Here is a 24,003-nt window from a genome sequence, read left to right as displayed (position 1 = left end):
TTTTTGAAATTTGGTTACCCTATTATCTGTGGCTGCATATCCTTTACAAGATCGCGAGGGCTGGAGCCGAGGGGAGACAGTGTACGTTCAAGACAGGATGCCAGTCAGTCATACTTAAAGACAAACAACCTTTTAAACTCACATTCACAACAATCAACACGTGTTCTCCGGCTAGCAGCTTAAGTACTGTAGTTTACAGGACTCTGACTCAATCCCATTCCACTGTCCTACTGCTGTAAAACCTCACTAAAGCACCAAATATGTATTAATCCGCGACAAAAAAAGTCCCAAACAAGTGCACTATTTAGAGCTTTTTGAGTCATGTCTGTTAAAGACTGCAGTACTCAGCTGTTTTATGAATTCAACGATATATTTAACAAAGTACTACTGATGAAAATGATTTGATGTGATGAAAAGCTTGAGAACAGCTGCTGAATGGACCTTGAAGTTACATTGTTTTTCAATGACACATTTGCTTTTGTCTTGCTGGGCTGAGTGCTCTGTTGGCTGGACACCCTACAGTCTTTAAAGCTCTACTTTTCATCTCTTAAATAACTGTCACTACACCTGCACATCATTTTGTAATTGCACAGACACACATCGCTTGTAGCCAAATGACACTTTTTTAATGGTACTCTCAGTGACCTTGCACCCAACAGCCATTAAGTGTCATTATCAGAGTTCATTTCCCCCACTTTACCTGCATGAACAATGGCCCATGGCCTCGGGATGACATTATTACTCACCCTGATGCCCAGCTCCACATTTTCTCCCCCGTACACCTCCATCCCCTCATCCAGCAAACCAATCTCCTCAAAGTACAGCCTATCCACCACGAAGCAACCAATCAGGGCCGGACTCCTGCGGGGATGAAAGATTATGAAGATCAGTTTAGTTTGTCTTTTGCAGGTTCAATTTGGTTTGTACAGTTGCTATAGTAACGAGGAAAAGAAGACAAATGTGACCATGACAACATATGACTTGGTCATCAATGTAACAAAAATGACTCTTTTAGCAGGGTTGACATTTATTATTAAGACGAGTGGAGATTGAAGCCCAGTAAACAGCTCCACCATGTATGGTCAGTGTGCTCTGTTGTAGGCACATTATTAGTGGTCATGTCTATAATGTGAATTACTGTAAATTCAATGCTCATGTCCAATTTCCTGCGGTGGTCCCTAGACCGTTTGTTCTGAAAGTGTACTGAAGTAGCACGTCACATGACAGGGTGAAGCTATGTTTGAGTCAAATAATTGAGTTTATTTTCTCCAGTGATTCTTGAGAAACAGCATTTGAACACGCAAACAAACAAAAAACCTTGATACAAACCACCCCTTCGCTCCCACCGCTTTTATCCTCATACATCCATGGCCTTTACCTTCTCTTGTGCACAAACACCAATGCTGACCGGCTGGAATCGCGTTGTGTGACTCGGTTCAAGACACTTTGTTTGTTTCCCATTTACAGATGAATGTGAATGAACACCAGATCATTTTACAGCACGCACACATAACGGACAGATAGTGGCCGCGTGAGGAGATATTTGCCATATTTGACAAAACGTTTACTGGATTAGAATCGCTGACTGCACCTATAATTTAATATATTCAAACAGTATAATGCAAATATTTTTAACACACTGTTCTGGATTACTAATATACAGTGTTATTGTCCTATTTGAGTCAATGTACAGTGGACAGGCTTGTTTGTTTTTCATTACTTTGTTGATTCAGACCAGGCCGAGGTTGCATCCCATGACATTAATGAACATGCCCACAGCCTCAAATGTCAGTCTGAAAGAAAACAGCAAGATAACGTTCGTGCTTCAGCTTCCAGTCTGTGGTTGGGAAGCACAGGGGAGACTTTGCTTTGCCTCCAGGCTGATGTTGACAGTTGATGCTCACTTTAAATATACACTTTTATTAATCCCCAAGGGGAAATTAGTTCTCTGCATTTAACCCATCCTTTTTTAAGAGCAGCTGGTGTGGTGAAGCGCTGGGAAGCAGGGGGGGTTCAGTGCCTTGCTTCAAGGACACTTCTTGCAGCTAATGGGGAGAGCGGGGATCGAACCCACGACCTTGCGGTTGAAGGACGGCCCTCTTACCCCACTGAGCTAAAGCCGCACAACTCAGTTGAGAAGCAAGCCACGGGAACTTGGGTCGAGTGGAGGAAAGTAACATTTCCAGAAGTACTCTTCTTAAAATATAATTTTCAGGGACTTGTGCCAAAAATGAGTATTTCTATTTAATTCAACGTTAAACTTCCACTCCAGTCCATCTCCAGGGTAATATAGTAATTATCTTAGTGACTAATTACTTTACAGATTAAACATTTACAAAACATGTGACCAGTTGATAACATATAATACTGTGCTATATTTATTTTGTAATTATTATTAATTTATGATGGAATTAATTATTCCAATGATATAATATCTAATGATATAAACTTTCAGAAAGGTGCCTTTCTGGCCAAACATTTAGCTTTACTTTACCACTTCAAGTACATTTAACTGTCAATACTTTTGTGCTCTTTCTTGAATGAAATCTGGAATATAAGACTTTTACTTGCAACAGAGTATTTTGTGGTATTGTTACCTTTACTTCAGCAGATGATCTGAATACTTTGTCCCCCACTGCGTGTGTCTTGTGGAGCGGCAGCATTTAATCATGGGCAAACTGAAACTGACATTTCCCACCACTTGACAACTTGGCTGCTAGTTTTCTCTTTGCTCTGATAGTCAACACCTGTCGGTTCTGAGAGAATCCACCGTCACTGTCTGGACCCGCTTCACCAGACAAACATGTCTCAATTCTCAAAATGACCTTCAAATATAGGTTTGAAACAGAATGTTTGAGACATGTGTAAAGGGAAATAAAAATGTATTAAAATAGAAACAGAGCAACAAACACCACGTGTGTATTGAGGAAGTGGATCAGATGGTTGCTCGCTGTAGCAAAGTCATCACTGGCAGACACATTGTTGTCCGCTTTGCTGCGCTCCAGTAAACATCATCATCTAGTTTTATCATTTGATTAAGGCGAGACATGTGCTGTTGACTTACTGGATCGGTGCAGTCTTGTTGCCATTGTGCCACCAGGACTTGGGTGGATTGAGGTAGCGACACCACAGCTCCCAGTCGAATCCCTGGGCAGACAGCGGATACTCTTCAATCTCAAACGTGTCGTACTTGATGTTATCAAACGATGGGGAGATTATGCGGGTTCTGTCTTCTTGAATTCTCTGCAGAATGGGTTCAGCCCTTCAAATATGGAAAGACAAAGTCATTTGACCAAGTTTTTGTTTTGACAGGTTTTCTCCATTACCCTTTTCATCATGCCTGCCATCTTTTCTTTTTTTTTTACAATTTCAATACACACAAGATTAATTCAATCCAATTTACTAGTCTGACAAACCATTATTCCCCATCTGATAAAAATTCTATTTTATCAGATGAGGAATAATGGTTTGTAATTTAAATCAAAATATGAAATCATAAAACATCCACAAAAAATACACATTACATAAAGTTAATGTGTGGCAAAAGGCATCAACATTGTTTTATACAAGAAACAAAGTCAAAAGAATGTAATTTTGGGAAATGTCTGATTTGCTTTGTTGTTGAGAGTTAGATGTGAAAGTTAGTATCGCTCTTATGTCACTACGATAAAAATGAAGCTACAGCAAGGAGACTATTATCTTAGCTTAGCATAAAGACATTAAACCGGGAAACAGCTGCCTGGCTCTGACGAAATATGCCTATCTGAGCCCTAAAGCTTCTTAACTAATACATTCTTTTGTATGTTGTTTGTTTCAATGTTGCTGCCTTCAGTCAGAGCCGCTTCCAGTCTTTAAATTAAGTTAAGATAACTTCTTGCATAATGTAGCCTTATTTGTTGGCAAGAAAGCAAATAAGCAAATTCCAGAATGTTAAACTATTGCTTAAAATGTATGTATGAATCAAGAAATCAGATACAGTTTACCAATTAAAGTTAGACATTCGTAAAATGAGGAAATAAAATCGGCTCAATAATAGAAAAAGTTTCTCTTGTCGGATTTCGGAGAGAGAGTGCAGAGTTATCCGCTCGAGTATGACACAGAGAGAAAAAGAGCGAAGCTACATACAGTCTTTGTTTTTAAATGAAATACATTTCTGTAAACCCACACAGAGTGATGTGACTCAAGCACCAGGGCTCTTGTGTTGAGCTGAGCTAACCATGCCGCTCTCATTGCGAGTGACTCACCAGCCAACGTTGAATTCGACGTGGGCATCAAACAGGGCGACAACTGGGGCAGTAGCAGCCCTCCACCCGCTCACTCTGGACCGGATCAGACCCTCCTGCTTTGCATGACGCACCAGCTTGATGAATCCTGGATGCTGTCTGTTAGTCTCTGACACAAAATCCTGCAGCTTCTCTTTTAGCTCACCTACAAAACACACACGCACACACACACACACACGCACACGCACATTTTACATCAATATCTGAGGAGTTTTTGAAGTCCTCATATGAGATGAGTGATGCGTGAGTGAAGTTGAAAGCAAACTTCCACCCATAAGACGCCGTAATGTCCTCCTCCAGTGGGCAGTGTTTCATTGGTGGGAGGCCAAACATACTCACTGCTTCACTGCTTTGATCACCGGACCAAAGAGGCAGCGTTTTGAGCCAGAACCGCAGACCGTCATAGAGCTGCAGTCATAACGGGATTTTGCAATATTGAGGAATCAGCCTGCAATGCTTTTCAAAACATGGGGGGAGGTGATGGAGAAAGTCCGTTGAGTCTAATGTTTGGCTTCAAGGTTTACCTCTGTTATTGCTCAGGTATATATTTTATGATGAGTCATACCCTGCCGGATGAGAGTCACTGCTACTGATATGAAAAAAATCATAGTTGCCCCCACATGTTATGAGTGGGAGCAATATTTCTGCAACTTTTCTAAAACACATTAAATTACAGCAATGTATTAGATGTTTCTAAAAAGCAAGGTAAGACTGATCACTTTTTTTTAAAGGGCTGTGAAATGTGAAAAGTGAGCAGCACTGCAGCACAACTCTATATCTTAGGCCTACTATCTACTGTGTAATGCTGGAAAGATAATTCTAACTTTCATCAGCACTGTTTCATCATCCCTTGTATGAATCACCTTTGGCTGTGTTCTCACTATTTCACTTTTAACCGCCAGTATACCTTTTGAGTTTTAAGGGAATGGGGAGCAGTTTACGAACAGACAGAAAGCAATCGCCATGAAATCGTGCAGTGAGTCGATCTATAAAGTCGACAATGGTTTGACACTCCCTAAAAAAAAACGAAAATGGTTCTGTTTGAAATGATCTGATCATTTACAGAGATATTGGATGCATTGTTTAAGTTTACATCTGTGTCTTTCAACTATACAAAACACGCTTAAAGAACACGCACAGATTATGAAGAGGCCCATGACCCACTGTATGCACAGTCAACATCCTGCTTCACTAATTTATTTGAATGCAATTTCTTATATATTTTTTCCAGCAGCTTTATTTTCTTTGCCAACACGTGTCACCTGTTTGCTGTAAAAAAAAAAAGCCTGACAGCAAATACCAATCAGTGCATCTACAACAATGAATTTCAATATAAAATGCAAACATACAGAATATAAATGATTTATTATCACATCTTTTCATCAGCAATCCCTTCAGAGGTTGGGAGAGTAGTAATTATCTTCACCCACATGCAACGTTATGATGTGAATGTTTTGTTTGTATTTTTGCCTTGTGTTTATGCAACGGTATACTGTATTGTATGACACATTAATATATACAAGTATTAACTGTTAATAATAATCTGCATATGATTCAATAAAAAGTTAATAAAGGGCTGTCAACAAAAAATGAAGTCACTAATTATTTTGAAATATGAGAAGTGACAATGTAACACAAAACAGGAAATACAAAATCTAATTAGTATATGTTCATTATGAATGAGACATAAGTCAATGCATTGTTGAATCAACCGTATTCAGATTTTTGTCGATGGACGATATTAAAGCTTTGGAGAGTGTTAACAGAGCTACGTTTACACTCATTGTGCGTGCATCCTTCAGGTCTAACACATGTATGTGCTGCCAGCAACACAAATGGAGTTCTGCTTATCAAAGCATTGCTTCACAGAGCTAATAGCTAAGAAAACATACAGGTTACTGTGACACTATCTTCCTATTGTATAAAGAGCACACAAAAACAACTCTTGAATTTGTTAAATTTATCAAAACTGTTTCCGTAGCAACAACTGACCTCATCAGTCAGCAGAGAAAACGAATACAAATATTTTGTAAAAATATAGCAGAGTCGGATTGTTTCACTTATTATTATAGTGATTGCTGCTGGTCCAGGAAGGAACAGAATAATAACTAAACTATTATTAGAATAAATGACGACAATCCGACTAAGAACAAAAGAACTGGACACGTATAAATAGGCACTAAGTTGTCATAGTTCATATAAAAAGTCATAGGACATGAACATCAGTGTGAAAGCAAGATACAATTGTATAGTACATTGATGTTAAGTATGATACTACCCCATTCAGAAGAGCCAGCAGTGGTCACTTTCTTTGTGATTAATTGCAATCAGCAGACATCCCCAGTGTACATCTGCCTTTGATTCGATATCCAGAACTTAAAGCAGAAGCACTCAGAACCATGAAATCAGGGCTGATCCCTTGTGGTAATTCAAGCTTCAGTATATGTTATGGAACCATGTCTTCCCTTTGGACTCTTAACTCTGCATAAAAGAAAGCTGCTGTAGTTCCTCATTCCTTCTGTATCTGTAAACAATTGTATCCATCAATAATTAAGACATTCTCATGTGTGTTTCGGAATTGGAAATAAGAATGATGATGTGTGTCATCTCATAACAAATCATAATAAAGCCCAGTTCATTACACCAGAAATGGCTGATAGCCAACGGGCATAAATCTTTCTGGATGCTGAAGCTGTGCTGGTAAGCAGTGGGCTTCAGGATGGCGTCGCACTAGAATAACAAGCAAACAGGTTCTAACATCGCTGTGCACTCTGGCAGTAAACCCAGGGACTTGTTCAACATGTTAAAAAGGTTTCTGTCAGAAGATGAAACCACAAAGCTAATGGGGAGCTGCAACATTGTTCATAGGCCATAAAGCTCACCTCTATTCTATCCTCAGCGGGATGTAAAAAAAAACATTTAATGAAACTGTGTATAACTACCGAAATATAGATATTGTTTTTCTGAATCCTCAACAACGCATGGTGATAGCTTTCTAAATTTAAAACATAACTGTGACATGGTTTATGAATCCTCTTGTTACAAATTTCTTTAAGTGTGTGGAGAATTTTATTCTGTAATATTTAGTTCTGAGAATAACCTGGCAAAGACTATTTGATAGATGTATGGGATTTTCGTGATGGTTTCCTTTGACTATATCTTTACATGTTTGTGGTGGAAGAAAATAGTACTTTTATATTTTACTTCAGTCAAAGTACCATTGCCATAGTGTAGGAATACTCTGTTACAAGTAAAATTCAAAGTTTTACTCAAGTAAAAATAATAATAGTTTAAAATACTCCTTCCCCATCAATAAAGTGTTATCATATTTAGACGAGTGATAATACATCTTCATTTGTTTGTCGATAATGTGTTTAATTAATATAAATGTGAAAATAATTTAAGTTATCAAATGGATCTAGTGAAATAAATAAGTACAATATTAACCTTTTAAGTATATTTGAGTATAGCCTAAGTAGCAGGAAATGGAAATACTCAAGTAAAGTACCTCCAAATTTGGGACGTCCTTAAGTACACTACTTGAGTAAATCTACTGAGATACTTTCCACCTCTGGTCTAAACTGAGCTCGTCTGTCTCTGTAACAAGAGCTGTACGTTCTCTTCATGAATGTTAGAACTAAACACCATTTATCAACACACCGGCGTTATTTTTCGCACGACAGATGGCAAATTGGCTTTGATACAGGTCTGACAGTTGCTTTGTCGTTAGCACTACACCACTTGGCAATTTCTGACTACACAGCGCTCATTAAAATCTGTGTTTAAATTATCCAAATGATAACTCACGCTTCCTCCAAGATGTGACCAGTCTTGTATCCAATCCTTGCTCCAATCCTCCATCATCACACATATACAAACCGCCTTTGTATTATCACTTCAGTTTAAGTATCATAAGTTCTCTGACAGCCTGTTTAATAATTGAGCCTTTCTGAAAACCCCACTCCTACAAAGATGAGCCATTATCAGGCCACAGCTTGGGACGTCATCTAATAAAGGAGGAATCAGCTAAGTCAATTTGCCCTTCTCTCTCTTGATGGCTCCACGTCCTTCTGCATGCTAATGCCTCTTGGAGGTGAGCTGTGTGACAGTGGTGGATGACTAATGTAAAGCTATGGATGCAATGGAGGTTAGCTGTGGTCGATGACCCCATCAACAATCTCAGCAGCATCACGGGTCAACGAGGCTAACGACATTTAGCACAGATAAGATTCAGTCGTGGTGATAATGATAACACCAGGCATATCCGACGCAGTGTGACAGAGTGCACAGGCAAACAGAGGGAAATGCCATCAGCAAAATGTCAATGTGTGACTTGGGTCCCTGAAGGAGCTAAAGGCAACTGCTCTAAGGCTCTCAATTACGTGATGAAAGATAAATGTTTTTGGGTTCTGATGCGCTAATTCAATAATGTGCAAATGGGAGGAAACTTTAGGATTTTCAGCTTTACATCTTTTGACATATCTTTGAATATATTTACATTTTTGTTCAATAACAACCAGCGGGAGAGTCCTACTTCTTAGCCCAGCATGTTGAGATAAGTTACCAAGACAAACTACAGGGATCTATATTCTGTTCTATCAGGCTACAGGCAATGCTGCATGTTTTGCATTATTGACTTAGGAAAACACTCTTCCTAACATCAGTATTTCCCCTGTTGATTGCTTGTAATGGCGGTCTTAGTCCTTGTTACGAGCAGCACAACTCATTTAAATGTGTATTGTCTCTAAATTACCTTGGCAGAGAATCATTCCCTTTTATAGCCTGTTTTCTGCATTTAAATATAGTTTTGCACTGTATATTACCATGTCCCCTTTTCACTGGTGACTTCAAGTCTATTGCATGGCAGACTTAAGCCACCCATCAGTGATTTCACACGTCCTAACACGGTTTGCACTGCATCCAATGCATACAGATGTGAGAATTCGGGATATATATAAACACTTCATCAAGTTGCTGGATTGTTATCTGCCTTGGGGCATTTTTCATGACTTTGCAGCTAATTAGTGTTATTCATCTATTGGTAAAATCCAATGAACACAGGCCTTAATTAAAAACACTAAAGAGATTTGGAGGCCAGAGTAGCAGTTAATACCATAAATAAATATGGTTCCACACTTGAGGCAATGATATGTAGACTATAGGACTCCTTTAACTCTAAGCTAAGCCGTGCCCCTCTTCGTTATTGTTGCTACACAAAGAAAGCGTTCCGTTCTCACAAAGCACTGCAGTCTACAAAGATAACACATTTACTGTGAAATGTTATTATATTTTTACACAATGGGTCCTTCCTTTTAGACTGAGGTAGACAGAAGCACACTTCTCATTTATTTTTTATGGTTGAACTGAAAACTGTTGGAGGCGGATTTTAGCAGCTGTAGCTAGCTGGATAATTAAGCTAAAGTTAGCTTCTAGAGTTTGTTGAAATATTTTTCCAGCTGACTCGTAAAACATGGGTCAGCTGGACGCTAGTCATTAATTTTCATATCAAAAATAAAATTTAAGATTGTTGTTTAATTCTAACATAATTCGGAAGAGCAGATAAACGCACTGTGTAATCTCTTTATTCAGTTTTGCTCTTTTGTTTTTGACAAACACCAACCACACATTCTTTAAGTGCATATTATCTCTCTACCACAGGCCCATGCACACCACTTTATCTAGATAGGAAATCCAAAGCCTGACATGCTGTGCTTAGTAGTAGTTTCTACGCTACCATAACTCTGAGTTTGGGGGAAGGGTCTAACTCTAACGAGAGGTCAATTGCTCTATTAGAAAATAAGGCTGCTTACTGTTATTGCTGTTGTCGTCCACCAGGACGATGTCTTTGAGAAGGTGGGAGGGCGTCCGGTTGATGGCAGAGTGAATGGACCGCAAGATGACAGAAAAGGCTTCATTCACAAAAATGAACACAATGCTCATTTGAGGGAGGTTTGAAGGATAAGTGAGGTTTCTGCACCTGTGGAAGACAAATAAAATACCATGTTATGGGAATGTTTCGACCTTATCTAAAGGATTACCAGGCACATTTGACATTTGACATTTTTAAAGAGCCTGGTAATGGCAGAATTCATGCCAACCCACCAACTTGGCAGACTGTATAAGGACCCTACTTTTATGAATCACGGTATGCATGGACAAACTGGCACTAGCCCATGTCCAGCAGATTTTCTTTAATTTACCATTTAGAGTACTCCTGCAATACTGGTGCAACTGTAACACAGTACAATCAGTTTAGGAGGAATAATTGGTTGTGTGGTGAGTACTGACAAATCAACCCTATTTCTTGCCCTATCAAAACATTATTTCATATAATATGTTGACATTTTAATTTTGAATAAGAAGTCCAGCCTCTCCGCCCAAGAAGAAACGGATGCCTGTATCCAGAACATGCAGAGAAGAGGGTATTAAAATTAACTGTAATGCTGCAGGTAACAGCCCTTTTTGTTTAAATTAACGTATTTGAAATTTAAATCATGATCATAACATGTTCTGTATATTTACACAAATGTCTTAGAAGTCAATAATAAACTTAATAACAATATATAGATTGTGGTAACAAACACTGTGGCAAACTCCTTCTACTGACATGACCTTTTAATTTAATACTAAAGACTTAATCTCATTGGCAATTAAAACATCTTATTTCCAGTCCCGCCTGTCAAATTTAATTGATCTTACAATGATGTTACAACGTCATGCCGCTGAATCCCTGTTGTATTTACAGAAAAGCTTGGCTACTAGACAATACTTTTATGAAATATGTGGATTAATGCATCTCTGAGTGTACATGAGTGTACAGAGCCAGTATGAGTGGGAAAGGATAGTCTCAAAGGAGCTTAGTGATGAGCGGTGGAGAAAATGCCCTGCAGATCTTTGAGCTGAGTAAACTTTACCACTAGTCTGTGCACTCATGTAACATGTGAACGTAAAAGCTCGGCTCAAAACCACATCACAGCCAACCGATGCGGTGCGACTACTTTGCTGTAAAGTTGTTAGTGTATTGACTTTGCAGGATTGCTTTTTGTCCAGAATTAAATCAAAGTCCCCACTGTGCACCAGTAACTGCACACGGCTTTCATAATGCATGTTATCCTTAATTTACAGTCTGCAAGTGGGAACACGTACTTTGTCCTGCAACTTTCGGCTGGCCGTAGGGGTTTGAGATATTGGTACAGTAAGAGTCTCCTTAATCAAGGCAACAACAAACAAGAGTTTTCTTCAGCAACAGCATTCTACTGAATGCTGTGGTCAGATTGTTTTTCAATTAGAGGCACTTAGTGTATGATGGGGAGAAACAATGGGTTTTTCAGCATATCAAGTGCCTCACGAGTCCCTTTGTTTATTACTGAAAAGTCCACAGAGCTGAAAAAGAGCACAGAACACTAAGGGAGATAAGGTCATCAGATATGAGGATAGATTCACACTATCCAACATGATAGTCAGGTCAAACCATCAATTTGAACATGATACCTGGGAAGGTCTAATTTTATATTTTATAAATAAAATTCATTAATTTTAAAAAACGAGAAAATTAATAGATAATGAAACTTTTTAGTTGCACCACTGATAGTGGCAATTAGTTAGTGTAACTGTGCTATACTGTTTTTAATGTGGTGGTGTCATGATCTGGAGTTTTTGTGTCTTATTTTGAAGTCCCTGTCTCTCGTGTCCTCTGTCAGGTCGTCGCTAACGTTTGCCCAGTAAAGACATTGTTTTTGAATCCGACTACCTCGTCTCTGCAATCTGCTTTTGAGTCCTGCTTACCGTGGCTCTAATATCTCTCGGGTGTATTTGGCCAGTGTGGGATGTGTTGCATTGTTGCAATCAAGTAGACCCCAATGCTAACATCAGCATGTTAGCATTGGGGCGACTGACTCAGTGGTAAAGCTGCTCGTCCTTTAATCAGATGATTGGCATTTCGATCTCCGGCTCCGCTAGTCCATGTCGCCACTTAACCCCAAAAAGCTCCTAGAGGCTGTGTTTGCTGTGTATTAATGATGAGATAACTCTGATGGACCGGTGGTACCATGCATGGAAACCCCAGCCATCAGTGTATGAATATGTAAATAAGTGATTGATGACATGTCGTGTGGTCCATTTAGTCGTCATTGGTGGCAAGTTGGCATGCAGACGTTAGCATTTAGCTAACCTCTAGCATGGCTGTAGACACTTCAGTACCTTGATTACCTTCGCATTGAAAATGCGGAAGGTTATGTTTTGATCGCCGTGTATTTATTTATTTGTATGCGTGTTATTCGCAGAACTCAAAAAGTATTGAACCGAATCGCATGAAATTTGCTGGGATGATTGGTTATTATCCGGGGACCAGTTGATTAGATTTTGGGATCGATCGGGTCAAAGGTCAAGGTCAAAGGTCATGAACAGGTCAAATCTTCTTGAATCGCATGAAATTTGGTGGGATGATTGGTTATTATCCGGGGACCATTTGATTATATTTTGGGATCAATCGGGTCAAAGGTCAAGGTCATGGAAAGGTCAAAATCATTTTTTTTACCATAGCACGATACATTTTTGTCCAATTGGCATGCAACTAATGCCAAAATGTTCATAATTCAATGCCCAATCTTGTGATATGCGAAGGTATGCGCTCTACCGAGTGCCCATTCTAGTTGTTCATGTGTTTATTTGCTGGATTATCCTCACCATTGTCATATCATAACATATATTAGTATCACAATAGAAAAGTATTAATAGTAACCATATGTAGACATACACAAGTGTTTTGACAACTATTTCTTTGCGAGTGAGAAGAAAATGCTTGCACATAATCAAACTGACACTTTGACAGCAGACACATTTTGACACATATTTCAGCCTCAATCTGTAATTCAGTTGCATCAGAAAATAACAGTAAAGTTGACAATACCAACTGCAGTCTTACCCATCAGGCCTGAGGTCTGGTATTGGTCGATCTAAAGAGAGACGATCACTGAGGTAGCCGTTATATCCATAGTACTGGAACATCTTCAATGCCACCCGCCGATTGTCCGGGCTGAGCTCCTGACCCCAGTGAGCAAACAGTGACGAGTCAGAGAAGGATGTGTCCGCCTGACCGCCCTCACCTCTCCCTGGAGTCTCTAGGAATCACAAGAAGACAAATAGCATGAATATTTGTCTGAGCTCCAGTGCATAAGGTGACATTTAAGGGATGTGGAAAATTGATAGCGCTAATACAAACACTGTGATACATGCTGCTTTCCCTTGTTCTGTAATGTTTGTTAGCGGGTGAAGGGTGGCCTGACTGATTGTCTGTCCTTCAACAGAAACACTGGGAGTTCACATAATACACATAATGAGAAGCTCTAGTGTCCTCGGCACAAAAGCTTCAATCCCGACCAGCAGCCGGCGGTGTGTCGTGTAGCTGACCTGTAGCTCTTTAAACTACGCAGAGGAATAAGATATTTCCTCAAGGTATTGCGAGAGCAACACGCAATAGCTTCCGTTAATAATTAATCAAGTGCTAATGTGTGATTGAGTGATCCTTTTCACTCTGAGTGTTTTGCACCACAGAAGACAGTCGAATAACTTTGTGCTTAAAGGACTTAAACCTGAAGGGTTCAAAATGAGTGCCTTCCCGACTCGTGTTATAGACTGAGCAGCACTGACGGCACTGAGAGCGGAGACACATCCCACAAACATCCCACACATTTAGTGTGACACAAAGTATATCACTGCTCGTGGTCCTAGATCATGTCCTGACTCCATAAAACAACGGCGTCATCTATTATAGATTCTGTCCTGCTTCCAAAAGGTTTGAATGCATTTCAAAAGCAGACTGAGTGTGTTTAAAGACGTTTTTAAAGCTTTACTCAGCTTTAAGCGAGCGATTTAAATGCCAAAATAAGAAATACACGATGTAAGGAAGATTCAAATTAAGTGATTTAATCTTCACGAATATACAAGTTTCCCAGCTGCACTGATTGCAGTCTGTACCTTTGACATCTCATGTCTTCTTTTTAACTGTGGATGAAAAAATATCTTAACAGTGCAAGGTGTTTTTTTATTTATGACAGCCCTTTTGAGTTCTAGTACCTGTTGAAACATTGTGCAGGGATTCAGCCACAGTCGGGTCTGAATATTGCAGAGCTTTAGTGTCATTGAACAGCACAGTGAAAATATGGAGGTGTGGGTAAGAGGCTGGTGGTGGCATGGCAACCCAGTGAAGTCGAGAAAGATATGGAATATTAATTGCACTGAGATTGATGGGTTGCCTCAGTACAGTACAAATAAACAAGCTTAAATTCATACAACCTACTGAATAGGTTGTATGAAAAACAGTCAGTTTCTATGAATTAATAAAACAAGTAAATAATTAAATTCATATTACATTACTTCATTGAAAATGAATACAGCTAAATACATCCCAGAAAATAATTGCATATTGTTTATTAAAATGTTCTTGTCAGCAGGAAATGAAATCAAATGAAAACCGGCGCTGGTATTAAGAGAAGGTATCAGTCTCCCTCAGCATATTGAGTGTATCCAACAATACAAAAGAGACACATTTCATTCTGTAGTTTTAGTATTTCAGGTTACTGCATACTGTCATCCAGAACAGTGTTCTTTTCTTTTTTGAGTAAAATCAAATGCAAGCTTGCAAAAGAGAAGGTAATGTTGTCTTCTTTTAAATAATACTATTTGTGACAGCTAGGATTTCTGCTGTTTTTGTTGAAGCTATTCTGTATATGTCTCTCAGATTTCAGAACACAACCAAATGAAAACTGAGATCCTTTTAAAAACTTTCAGACGTGAACTAAAATAGTGAGAAATAAACATAAACCACGAGGCTTCAAAGACCCAAAGAGGAAAGAAAAGGCTTTAAGTCCTCAGTGACAATGCAAGAAAAAGACAAGGTCAAGTGTTTGTGTGTGTGTGTGTGTGTGTGTGTGTGTGCGTGTGTGTGCGTGCACAGTATGCATGTGTTTTAAGGAGATTAGTGAAGGTTAATATTCATGAGCAGATTGTTTTAACATACAAGTGACAGATAGTCAGCGACGGAAGAAGTAAGACAACAATGTGGAGGCAGGTGTGAAGGGATTTCATTATGAAACAGAACAAAAGAACTCCTTCGGGCTTAAAATAAATGTCTTTGGAAGGTGAAGGGAACTATTGTACCAGTACTTATGGAGTATGTATCCTGTAAAATGTAATCATGCAGTCCCTCATGGTCCCTTTCTTACCCGTGTGGTTATTAAGAGGACATGTTTGAGTGAATACTAGACTTTCCAGAACCATCACTCCAAATGAATGATGATGTTGCTTTGTAACTCTCTGTTGTGTTAATAAAAATCTAGAAACAATGTCACGCGACCAACTCAAACAGAATGTATAATCATTTGTTTCCCTTGCCATGCAGAAGGTGTGGTCCATCTGCCTGATTCCATGTGATTGCAGCTTCAGCAGCTCTAAATTGTTAGCTCTCAATGTGAAGGTACAAATGTATTTAATTGAAGATGTTGCCAAAGCAAACTGCCTTATTCCCCCATCATTTCTTTTGTATTTTAGTTGTAATGAAAGCTTATTGGTGTTAATTAAGAACTTCCGTAATGACTAAAGTCTTTAAGTATAGTAGCCTACCGTATCAAATACAGTTATCCATCTTTTACACAGCAAAACGACATAGCTGTAATTCTTTTTTAAGTACTCTGTGAAACATTAACAACTCGTCAATAGTCAACCAACAAACAAGTTGAAAGAACGGTGCACAGCGAACAGTACAAGCCTGAGGCGGAATAACTTCAACTCCTAAAACTCAACACACAGTTGTTAAAGTTACTCTGGTGTGAAGCAGAGGGGAAGTGTCTCCGCTCTCGGTAAGACAACCCTGTGATGAGACTACGGGCAAAGTACGAGTTCTGAAAGTCTTTCGATCCTGGCAATACGCCTGAAGGCCCCTCCATTTCACTGCTCGTGTTGGCGAGTAATTAGCCTGCAGAGACCGTTTCCTCAGAGGTAATACCTCAAGCAGCAGAGAGGGCACGTTGGTGTTGTTGATGGGGTAACCTTGGCAACATAGTCTGTTGGGTGTGTTGTTTCCATAGTGCACATAGATTAAATGATGGATAAACATGCTCGCACAACCTCACTGAAATGGGTTAAAAACGATGACGAGTCACACGATTTGTTTCTATTTTATCAAGCTGGTCATGTGGCTCGCTGTAACCTTGCTGTTTGGAGAGCGCTTTCCTCTTGAGTACACACTCAGTAAACTCACCTTGGTGCGATGCGAGCCCAAGAAAAGCACAGCCAAATATCTCGCATATGTGTGTGTTTGTGTGTGTTTGCGAGTTTCGACAGGTGAAGTATTCCTGAAGCTTCCCAGCAGCACCCCGGCATGTGGAGTGCTGCACTAAGTGTGCAACGACAACAAGGCGACAGAGTGTAGCTGTCTGCAAGCACTGCCGCCGAGGAGAGGCAGGAGAAAAGATATGCACAAGCACCATGTACGTACTGGAAAAACAAAATCACTCGAGACCAAACAGAGACACTTAACAAAGAAGTCTCTGAAAGAGGCCAATGAACCTCCAGGTTATACATGACATTTCTTTTGAGAGGTCACGACAGCACATGATAAATTATAAAATTTGATGTCATATAGAGATAGTTCACCTTGATGAAACTTTCCCCATAAAGTACAAGGATTTTTATCCAATTGTGTTCATCCACTCCCTCCTGTATGTTGTGAGGAGCATGTTTTGGATTTTAAGCTCACATCTTTATCATTTTTACCATCTCAGAGATAACTCTCCTCCATGCAACGCTAACTCCGCCCATGGCAAAGATTTTTATTTTTGATAAAACTGCTGTTGACCCGAGTTGTTTTCACTCAATGTACCTGCTATTGCACTATTGTCTGTTATGATATTTTGAGTGAAAATCAATAAAAGGGTTAAATCTCGGTTAAGGGATCTTTGCTGTGTAATAAATGCAGCAACTGTCAGAGGACAACCAATCAGTTTTCTAGGAGTCGTGAATTCTGAAACGCATACTCAGTCTTTAGCTCAGTTTATTCTATGGAGGCATCAATTTCTCCAATATTGTTATGAATTATCTGGGGTCTTTGTTTTGTGTTGCCCATATACATGTTGTAATGTTTCTTGAGAGTGTTGCTTCTTCATATCATGCCGGTGGTAACTGTGCTTTTGGCTGATTATTATTGTTCTTAGTAATACAAGTTAAAGTGAGTTTAAAAAACATTGTGTATTTCATTTACACACACCATTATATTAAAGGTTAATATAAAGTGTCACTACTTCTAAACAGTCTTATATGGGCTTGCATGTTGCCACACTTCGAGAGAAGCCTCATGAAATTCATTTCTGTGTTTTGCCTCAATAATTTGTAGACGACTTGCATCCTGACTGATCTCTCACAGAGATACAGAGCAACGAGCTCCTCACTATTACACGGATAGATACTTAAGGCAGTCACAGGTATTTAATTACAAACTAAAAGTGACAACCGATTATTGTTTTAATCAGATGCGGATCCCCGTTTGACCTTGACACCAGACAGCCATTTAAAAACCAGTCTGTAGTTCTTTGTTCCACAGATTTCTCTATCTGTAAATACCCTCCAATTACCACAGACAGTTTGCAATTTATCCATATTGTCATTGTGTCATTTTGCATCCAAAATAATGAGAGCCGAGCATGAAGCCACGACATCAAACGCCGTGGTGCAGTCAAAATATTAATTGTATATTCAGTGTGACACCGACTGGGAGGGAGGAGAAGACCTTGACGTTGACTTCAATCCGTAAAAGAAAACTAAAAAACGTGTCTCATCATCCACATACAAATTTCAAGACATCGCGGTGTTTCTATCACTTGATATCAAGAAGCTGTCAACAACAACAAAACGTACATGTTCAAGGAGGTTTTGTCAATAGTGCAGACAATGCCCTGCATTCTGCACATTGACCATTTTTCCAAATGCATTTCCTGCAGAGCAGCTCAGGACTCCACACCTAAACAGCTTCCAGTGCTGATGCCTGAACTTGTTTTCATAGAGTTGTAATTCAATTTCAATTCAGTTTATTTGTATAGCCCAATTTCACAAATTACAAATTTGTCTCGGAGTGCTTTACAATCTGTACACATAGACATCCCTGCCCCAAAACCTCACATCGGACCAGGAAAAAATAATTATAAATCATAAACTAATTTACTTGAATAAACCTGTAATGTGATTTCATATAATAATAATAAAATATTATACTATCCTCATAAAATGTGGATTTTGCTGAGGTTCAATCATCTGCTATTGGTGTGCACATTTTGTCGGCAAATGTTGTAATGATCGATAATATTTTTTATCTACCTCCAGTGTAATCGTACCGTGATGACATAAACATATTGTGTGATTGTTTTAAAATGATTCTCAGCAGCTTTTAACTATAAACTAACACAGAGAATAAGTAAAGACCTTTGTGAGATGGGATGCATGAGAGTGGGCACACCATGCACGGCCTGGTAGGCACGAGTCATGGCCTTCACTGCCCACACATCACATGTGACGTCCTGCCATCTGTTCAATGCTCTTTAGTCTGTATAATGTCCTCCTTGGTCCCAGACATCAGTTGTTGTTGTTATTGTTGTTATCATTTATTAACAATGATACATTGTAAAAGCTAAAATGATTTAGTGGTGTTCTAAACACTATTAGTTCACTTAAATATAATCAATCATTTTGCCAAAATGTTCATGACATTCTCGTCTGTTTAACCAGTTACATTTACATTATGTGTGCTCAAGACACCTTTTTGAATACATTGTAAAGATAAGTTTTAATTCAGCATACCTTTTACTCTTGGATGAGTGGTCTACTCATCCAAGAGTAAAACGTATGCTGAATTCTAATTTAGAGAAATGTCATTATTTCTACCCTGTAACATTTGGAAACATCTGTCGCACTGCTTTTAATTATATACGTTTTATGCATGTTTATTGACCCGTTCGTGGTCAGCTGGCACTCTGTTGTGCTACCGCAGTCGTGCCGACGCATGACCCCGTTCAAGGTATCACGGCTGAAGCTGCAGCAGGAGTAAAGTCAACGTTACGGGCTGTGAACACTGGTCTGAAGTCAGTACAGAGGACGGTAAGTGTGCCTGTTGTGTTGTTGCTAATAAACTTAATATCATATACTCACAGTCTGTCATGTAGTCTATACTGTCTATATTAATGAGACATTTAACTCGTTTGAGACATTTCAAGAGAGATAAGAGACTGATTCGTCCACTTCTCTGATCTCATTGTCTTCATGTGATCAGAGAGACCTCCGGTCTGTGATGGGAACTGGGACTTGGGACATCTAAACTGGAATGTTTAAAGTTTAAGGACACTGTAACATGCTACACTCTTTATGTTTACTTTAGGAATTAACAGAAACTCATACATATAATATAATACAGGACAAGAACCAAATGTACCAAATGTAATTCAAATCTTCATATATTGACTGTCTTGAAGGTTTGGAAAGAATTAGAATGATTTAATTGATCACGGCATCGGCTGCTTCCAAATGACATGTCAGATCCCCCGAGGGCCAGTCCGTGAGGTTCTTCGATCTCAGAAGAAACAACCTCCTGGTCCACAGTCTAGGCTGAAGGCTGAGGGAAATGGTGAGTGAGCCGTTCATATACTGCATGTCATCTGTGCGTACACAGATGACATGCAGTATATGAGTGTGATCAGCGTGTTCGTATTTACTGCATCCAGTTGGTCCGCTGTTCTGGCCCTGAACGCCAGATTGTGAACACACGAGTAGACATTACAAATGGCACAACTGGTTTTATGTGACCCAAAGTGACTAAACAAATGAATAAATTAAAACGCGCTGCTACTGAGGTGTGTTGTCGAGGTTTGTATGAGTTACTTACAGCATTACTCGACACTTTGACCAACTGTGTTCAAAGCTGGAGGTAGAGTCCCTGTGATCATGGTGCTGAGCTCTCTTGACATCTGGAGCTCCACCAGTCTACCTACACACTCACGTCAAAGTCAATCATGAAGAAGATCCTTGTGTTTGTGGCTTTTTTACACACTGACTTTGATCTGCTGTGCTGTACATACTCATACAGCACAGTTGTAATCCTCTCTCAACAGTATTCTCAATGCTGTGACAGTAAATACAGCTAATAAGCAATTAGTTTGTTTACTGGATGGGAGTCCACCAGTGTCGAGGTGCTGTATGGGCCTCTGTGATTGGCTTTTAAGGAGGGGAAATACTCTTATGAGGACGCATCAGTGGCTGGCACATCACACTGGCATTTCCTCTTTAAAGAAAAGAGGGGTGTGTGGCTTTGTCTATTTCTTTGTTTATTACCACGAGGGGGTATTCAGAGGCAGAATTTAGGAGGGGGGTCATATTTACTTGCAGGGGCTTTTGTCATCCCTACTTCTTTTGTTAGTTTCTCCTCATTAAAGTGCTGAGATCACCCATGCCCTTCAGAAGGATACAAAGGCTTTCTTTGTGCTTTCTCCTCTTTTAAGAGAAGAATTCTCCTCTGTAATTTCAATGTCATTATAGCTGACGAATTATGGGCAACTAACTGCAATATTGTTCTTCTTTGGAACAACATGTATATTATGAGACAGCGCCCATGTTATTTGATATCAAGCTCCGGATATTTTGCTCCTGCGCCACATTTCTCATTCCCATTGTTCAACTTGAAATGCGGGATTTGTTATTCCATTAAATTCAGCCATCTGAGATGCCTTTCCTGTAACCTCCTATCAGATCTGACTTCCTCAGTACTGCGCCTGTGAGAAAAAGTGCTTCTTCACTGTATTTTTTCAATTTTTATCTTGCAAGCTTCATCTATGCCCCACACTTATCAGTTATCCTTTACTGGGAGTTGTTTTCTTTATTCAGTTGAGTCTGAGGTGTAGCCTCCTCTCAGAAAAGTACACGCCTTTGTAGGATATAAATACAAGATATTCTATTATAGAGTTCACCTGAGAGAATAATAATAAATGGATGTAGCACACAGCAAGTAAAAGTACTGGGTGAAGAAGTCCATTAATTTATGACTTAGAGCAGGGGTTCCCAAACTTTTTAGGCCACGCACCCCCTTCTACATCCCGACCGGGTTCACGCACCCCCAATCCCCCACACTTTTTCTTTTTTTTTGCTCCGAGAAGAGTTGTTGACGGGCGGGGGGGGGCTAGAGAGTTTTTCTAGTGAGAGTGTGCTCATCTGTGTGCGCGGATGTGTCGGCGCGTATCACGGCAGAGCGATGCGCGTTATGGGAGCGACGGCGCTGGGCTTAGCCCAGAGGAGTGAAACAGCGAAATTTGTAGACATAGAAACACTCTCAGACAGCAGCTTGCTGTTACGTGCGCCTGCTGCCAGTCTGACTCCGCTGTTTTGGGTGAATGACGTCACGTGCGACCTGGAGGTGTTAACCACTTGTGTGCCAAATCTTTTTGTTTTTGTTTTTTGAAATTAATATTCGGGGCTAATTAAAAAACATCCGGGGCTTTAGCCCCGGATGTTTTTTAGCCTAGGGACGCCACTGAGTCTCACGCTCAATGCGTGACACTTGAGAGCCCTAAGAATGTTTAATATTAATTATTAAACCATTAGACCGCCATTACATTTTTCCTCTCGCGCACCCCCTAGAGACAGCTCGCGCACCCCCAGGGGTGCGCGCACCACACTTTGGGAATCCCTGATTTAGAGAATCAGTCTTTCAAGGCCGATACCAATTATTTACTAGCAATGATTTTTCAACCAAGCCCCGTTTGTTTGTATATTTTCTATCAAACTAATTTGCTTCTTTTGGACTATGTTTCAGAGCGTTCAATATCACACTAATTAGAGTTACATCAAGAACATGTTTATGAGTGGGGATTTTTTTAAATTATCAACGTAAAATTTTGTTCACTGTGAAATATTCTAAATAGTTAAAAAGGCACAATGGATGGAAGACAATGCCTCGACTCTCAATCATCACGTATGACCGACTGGATGTGAGTGGTTGTGTTATTTTCTTTTTTCTTGTCATTTAACGGCGTTCAGGACGTTTCAAGGCGTTTCTCTGCCGCTCGCTCTGCCTCTGCCTCCAGCTCTCACTCATCACTCATCAGTCTCTTCTCCCCTGGGGCTCGGTTCTCGGACACTGTAATCAGAATCGTCTGAGTCAGAAGTTCGGGAAGCTCCTCTAAATTCTCCTGTGTGGACACAAACACTATGCTGAAGATGGCAAAACACAATCACAAATCCCATGACCTGAATGGAAATGGCGAGTCATGTTCAAAAGGACTTCAGCGTGCAGCTCATCACAAGTCATGAACCAAAGTTTTTTTTCGGGAAAAACAGACACACAAAAATGTGTTTGAAATAATGCGTCCGAGGCATGAAGGCATTATTGTGCATGTATTGTAATGTTTTGATGTTTGTCTCAGGTCCATTGAGTTCCACAGTATTCTGAACATTCTATCAAACTAAATTGGAGTACATAACTCACACATCACCACATGTGTACGAACATTACTAAATTATTCTCTCAACAAGCCAAACAACAACAATAACAGTTTACAGCCCACGATGGCTGTGAGGCCACAGTACAGCTGAGGCTGGAATGTCGATGATTCTGCAGGTGTTAGGTTATAAACCAAAGTTTTGGTTGGACAAATTGAAATATCTAACCTGATGGAGGCACTAGAGGAAACGTCAGCAGGACACTAACATTACAATTCATCCTCAGGGGGATACAAATGTGTGAACAAAAATGTAATTCCATTGGTTGTTGAGATATTTCACTCACAACAACAAATCACAACAACAAATGTCAAACTTACAATCACCAAAGTCATTCGGATACATTGTCCCGGAACAACGGATGTCTGCATAATAAATTGTGCCAACCCACTTAGTAGATGTTGAGGCATTTGTCAACATACATTTAAACGTGTAGGTGTTGGTGACATAAAAGGAATCACCAAAGTAAGAAGGATTAATCCTCTGGTCACTGTGAATGTTTTTCCTAACATCCAATTTATTGAGATATAAACAACCAACCAACTAACATCCCATCCCCAGAGCAAAGCATGCAAATGAGGCTAAAAAACTAAAGGTTTATGTTTGCATGTGTTTTGTGACACAGCACATCATTTCACTCTGAATTCAGAAGGCTTCTCTCCTCACCCATCAGATTAAACTACAGGCTCTAACAAATAAACAGTTGACCGAAGAACAGGTTATGAATCAGAACCCAGGAAGGCTTGGCAGACAATCCATCTGATAATATTCTAGATTTTATTCAAGTAGCGTGCTAAACACCGCAACTTTAAAAAGCATTAAGTCAAGTTCTGTCAGTGATTGTTACATTATCATAAATGATTTGGTCTTTGGTGAAAGAAATAGACCTATTCATCAGAAGGCCAACTGGGTTCTCAGAGAATATATCTCCTCCATATTTAACAATTCTTTCATAACAATGCAAATAACCCCAATCAAGTTGTAGAACAATGGGGTCTGATTACGCAGGGTGGTAAACACACACACAGAAGCCATTGCACCAATGCAGTCACGCTGCCCACCAGTTTTCCCGCTCCAGAACACACAGCTGGGCACACCGGGAGTCTAGTCACAAGCATTGAAAATAGGAATAAGCCACCAGACCAGTAGGAGCGGAGCTTAAGCCCATGACCGGAGGACGGAGAGTAGTTGC

At 39.7% G+C, this 24,003-nt stretch overlaps 1 protein-coding gene across 2 annotated transcripts in view; it reads right to left on the bottom strand.

The window, feature by feature from the left end:
- The window catches only part of galnt18b (UDP-N-acetyl-alpha-D-galactosamine:polypeptide N-acetylgalactosaminyltransferase 18b), an 80,455-nt gene that overhangs the window by 37,962 nt on the left and 18,490 nt on the right, over nt 1-24,003 (bottom strand). For both annotated transcript variants that reach the window (XM_056413035.1, XM_056413034.1), the window contains exons 2-6: nt 13,207-13,402; nt 10,094-10,260; nt 4,245-4,428; nt 3,065-3,262; nt 747-861 (exon numbers count right to left, since the gene is read on the bottom strand). In XM_056413035.1, the coding sequence (XP_056269010.1) occupies nt 747-861; nt 3,065-3,262; nt 4,245-4,428; nt 10,094-10,260; nt 13,207-13,402 (860 nt within the window). The remainder of the gene's footprint in view (nt 1-746; nt 862-3,064; nt 3,263-4,244; nt 4,429-10,093; nt 10,261-13,206; nt 13,403-24,003) is intronic.

The sequence above is a fragment of the Pseudoliparis swirei genome, chromosome 4 (genome assembly GCF_029220125.1).
Source record: "Pseudoliparis swirei isolate HS2019 ecotype Mariana Trench chromosome 4, NWPU_hadal_v1, whole genome shotgun sequence".
Lineage (NCBI taxonomy): Eukaryota > Metazoa > Chordata > Actinopteri > Perciformes > Liparidae > Pseudoliparis > Pseudoliparis swirei.
The sequence above is the reverse complement of the archived record's forward strand: the minus strand, read 5'-3'. Positions and strand labels throughout refer to the sequence as shown.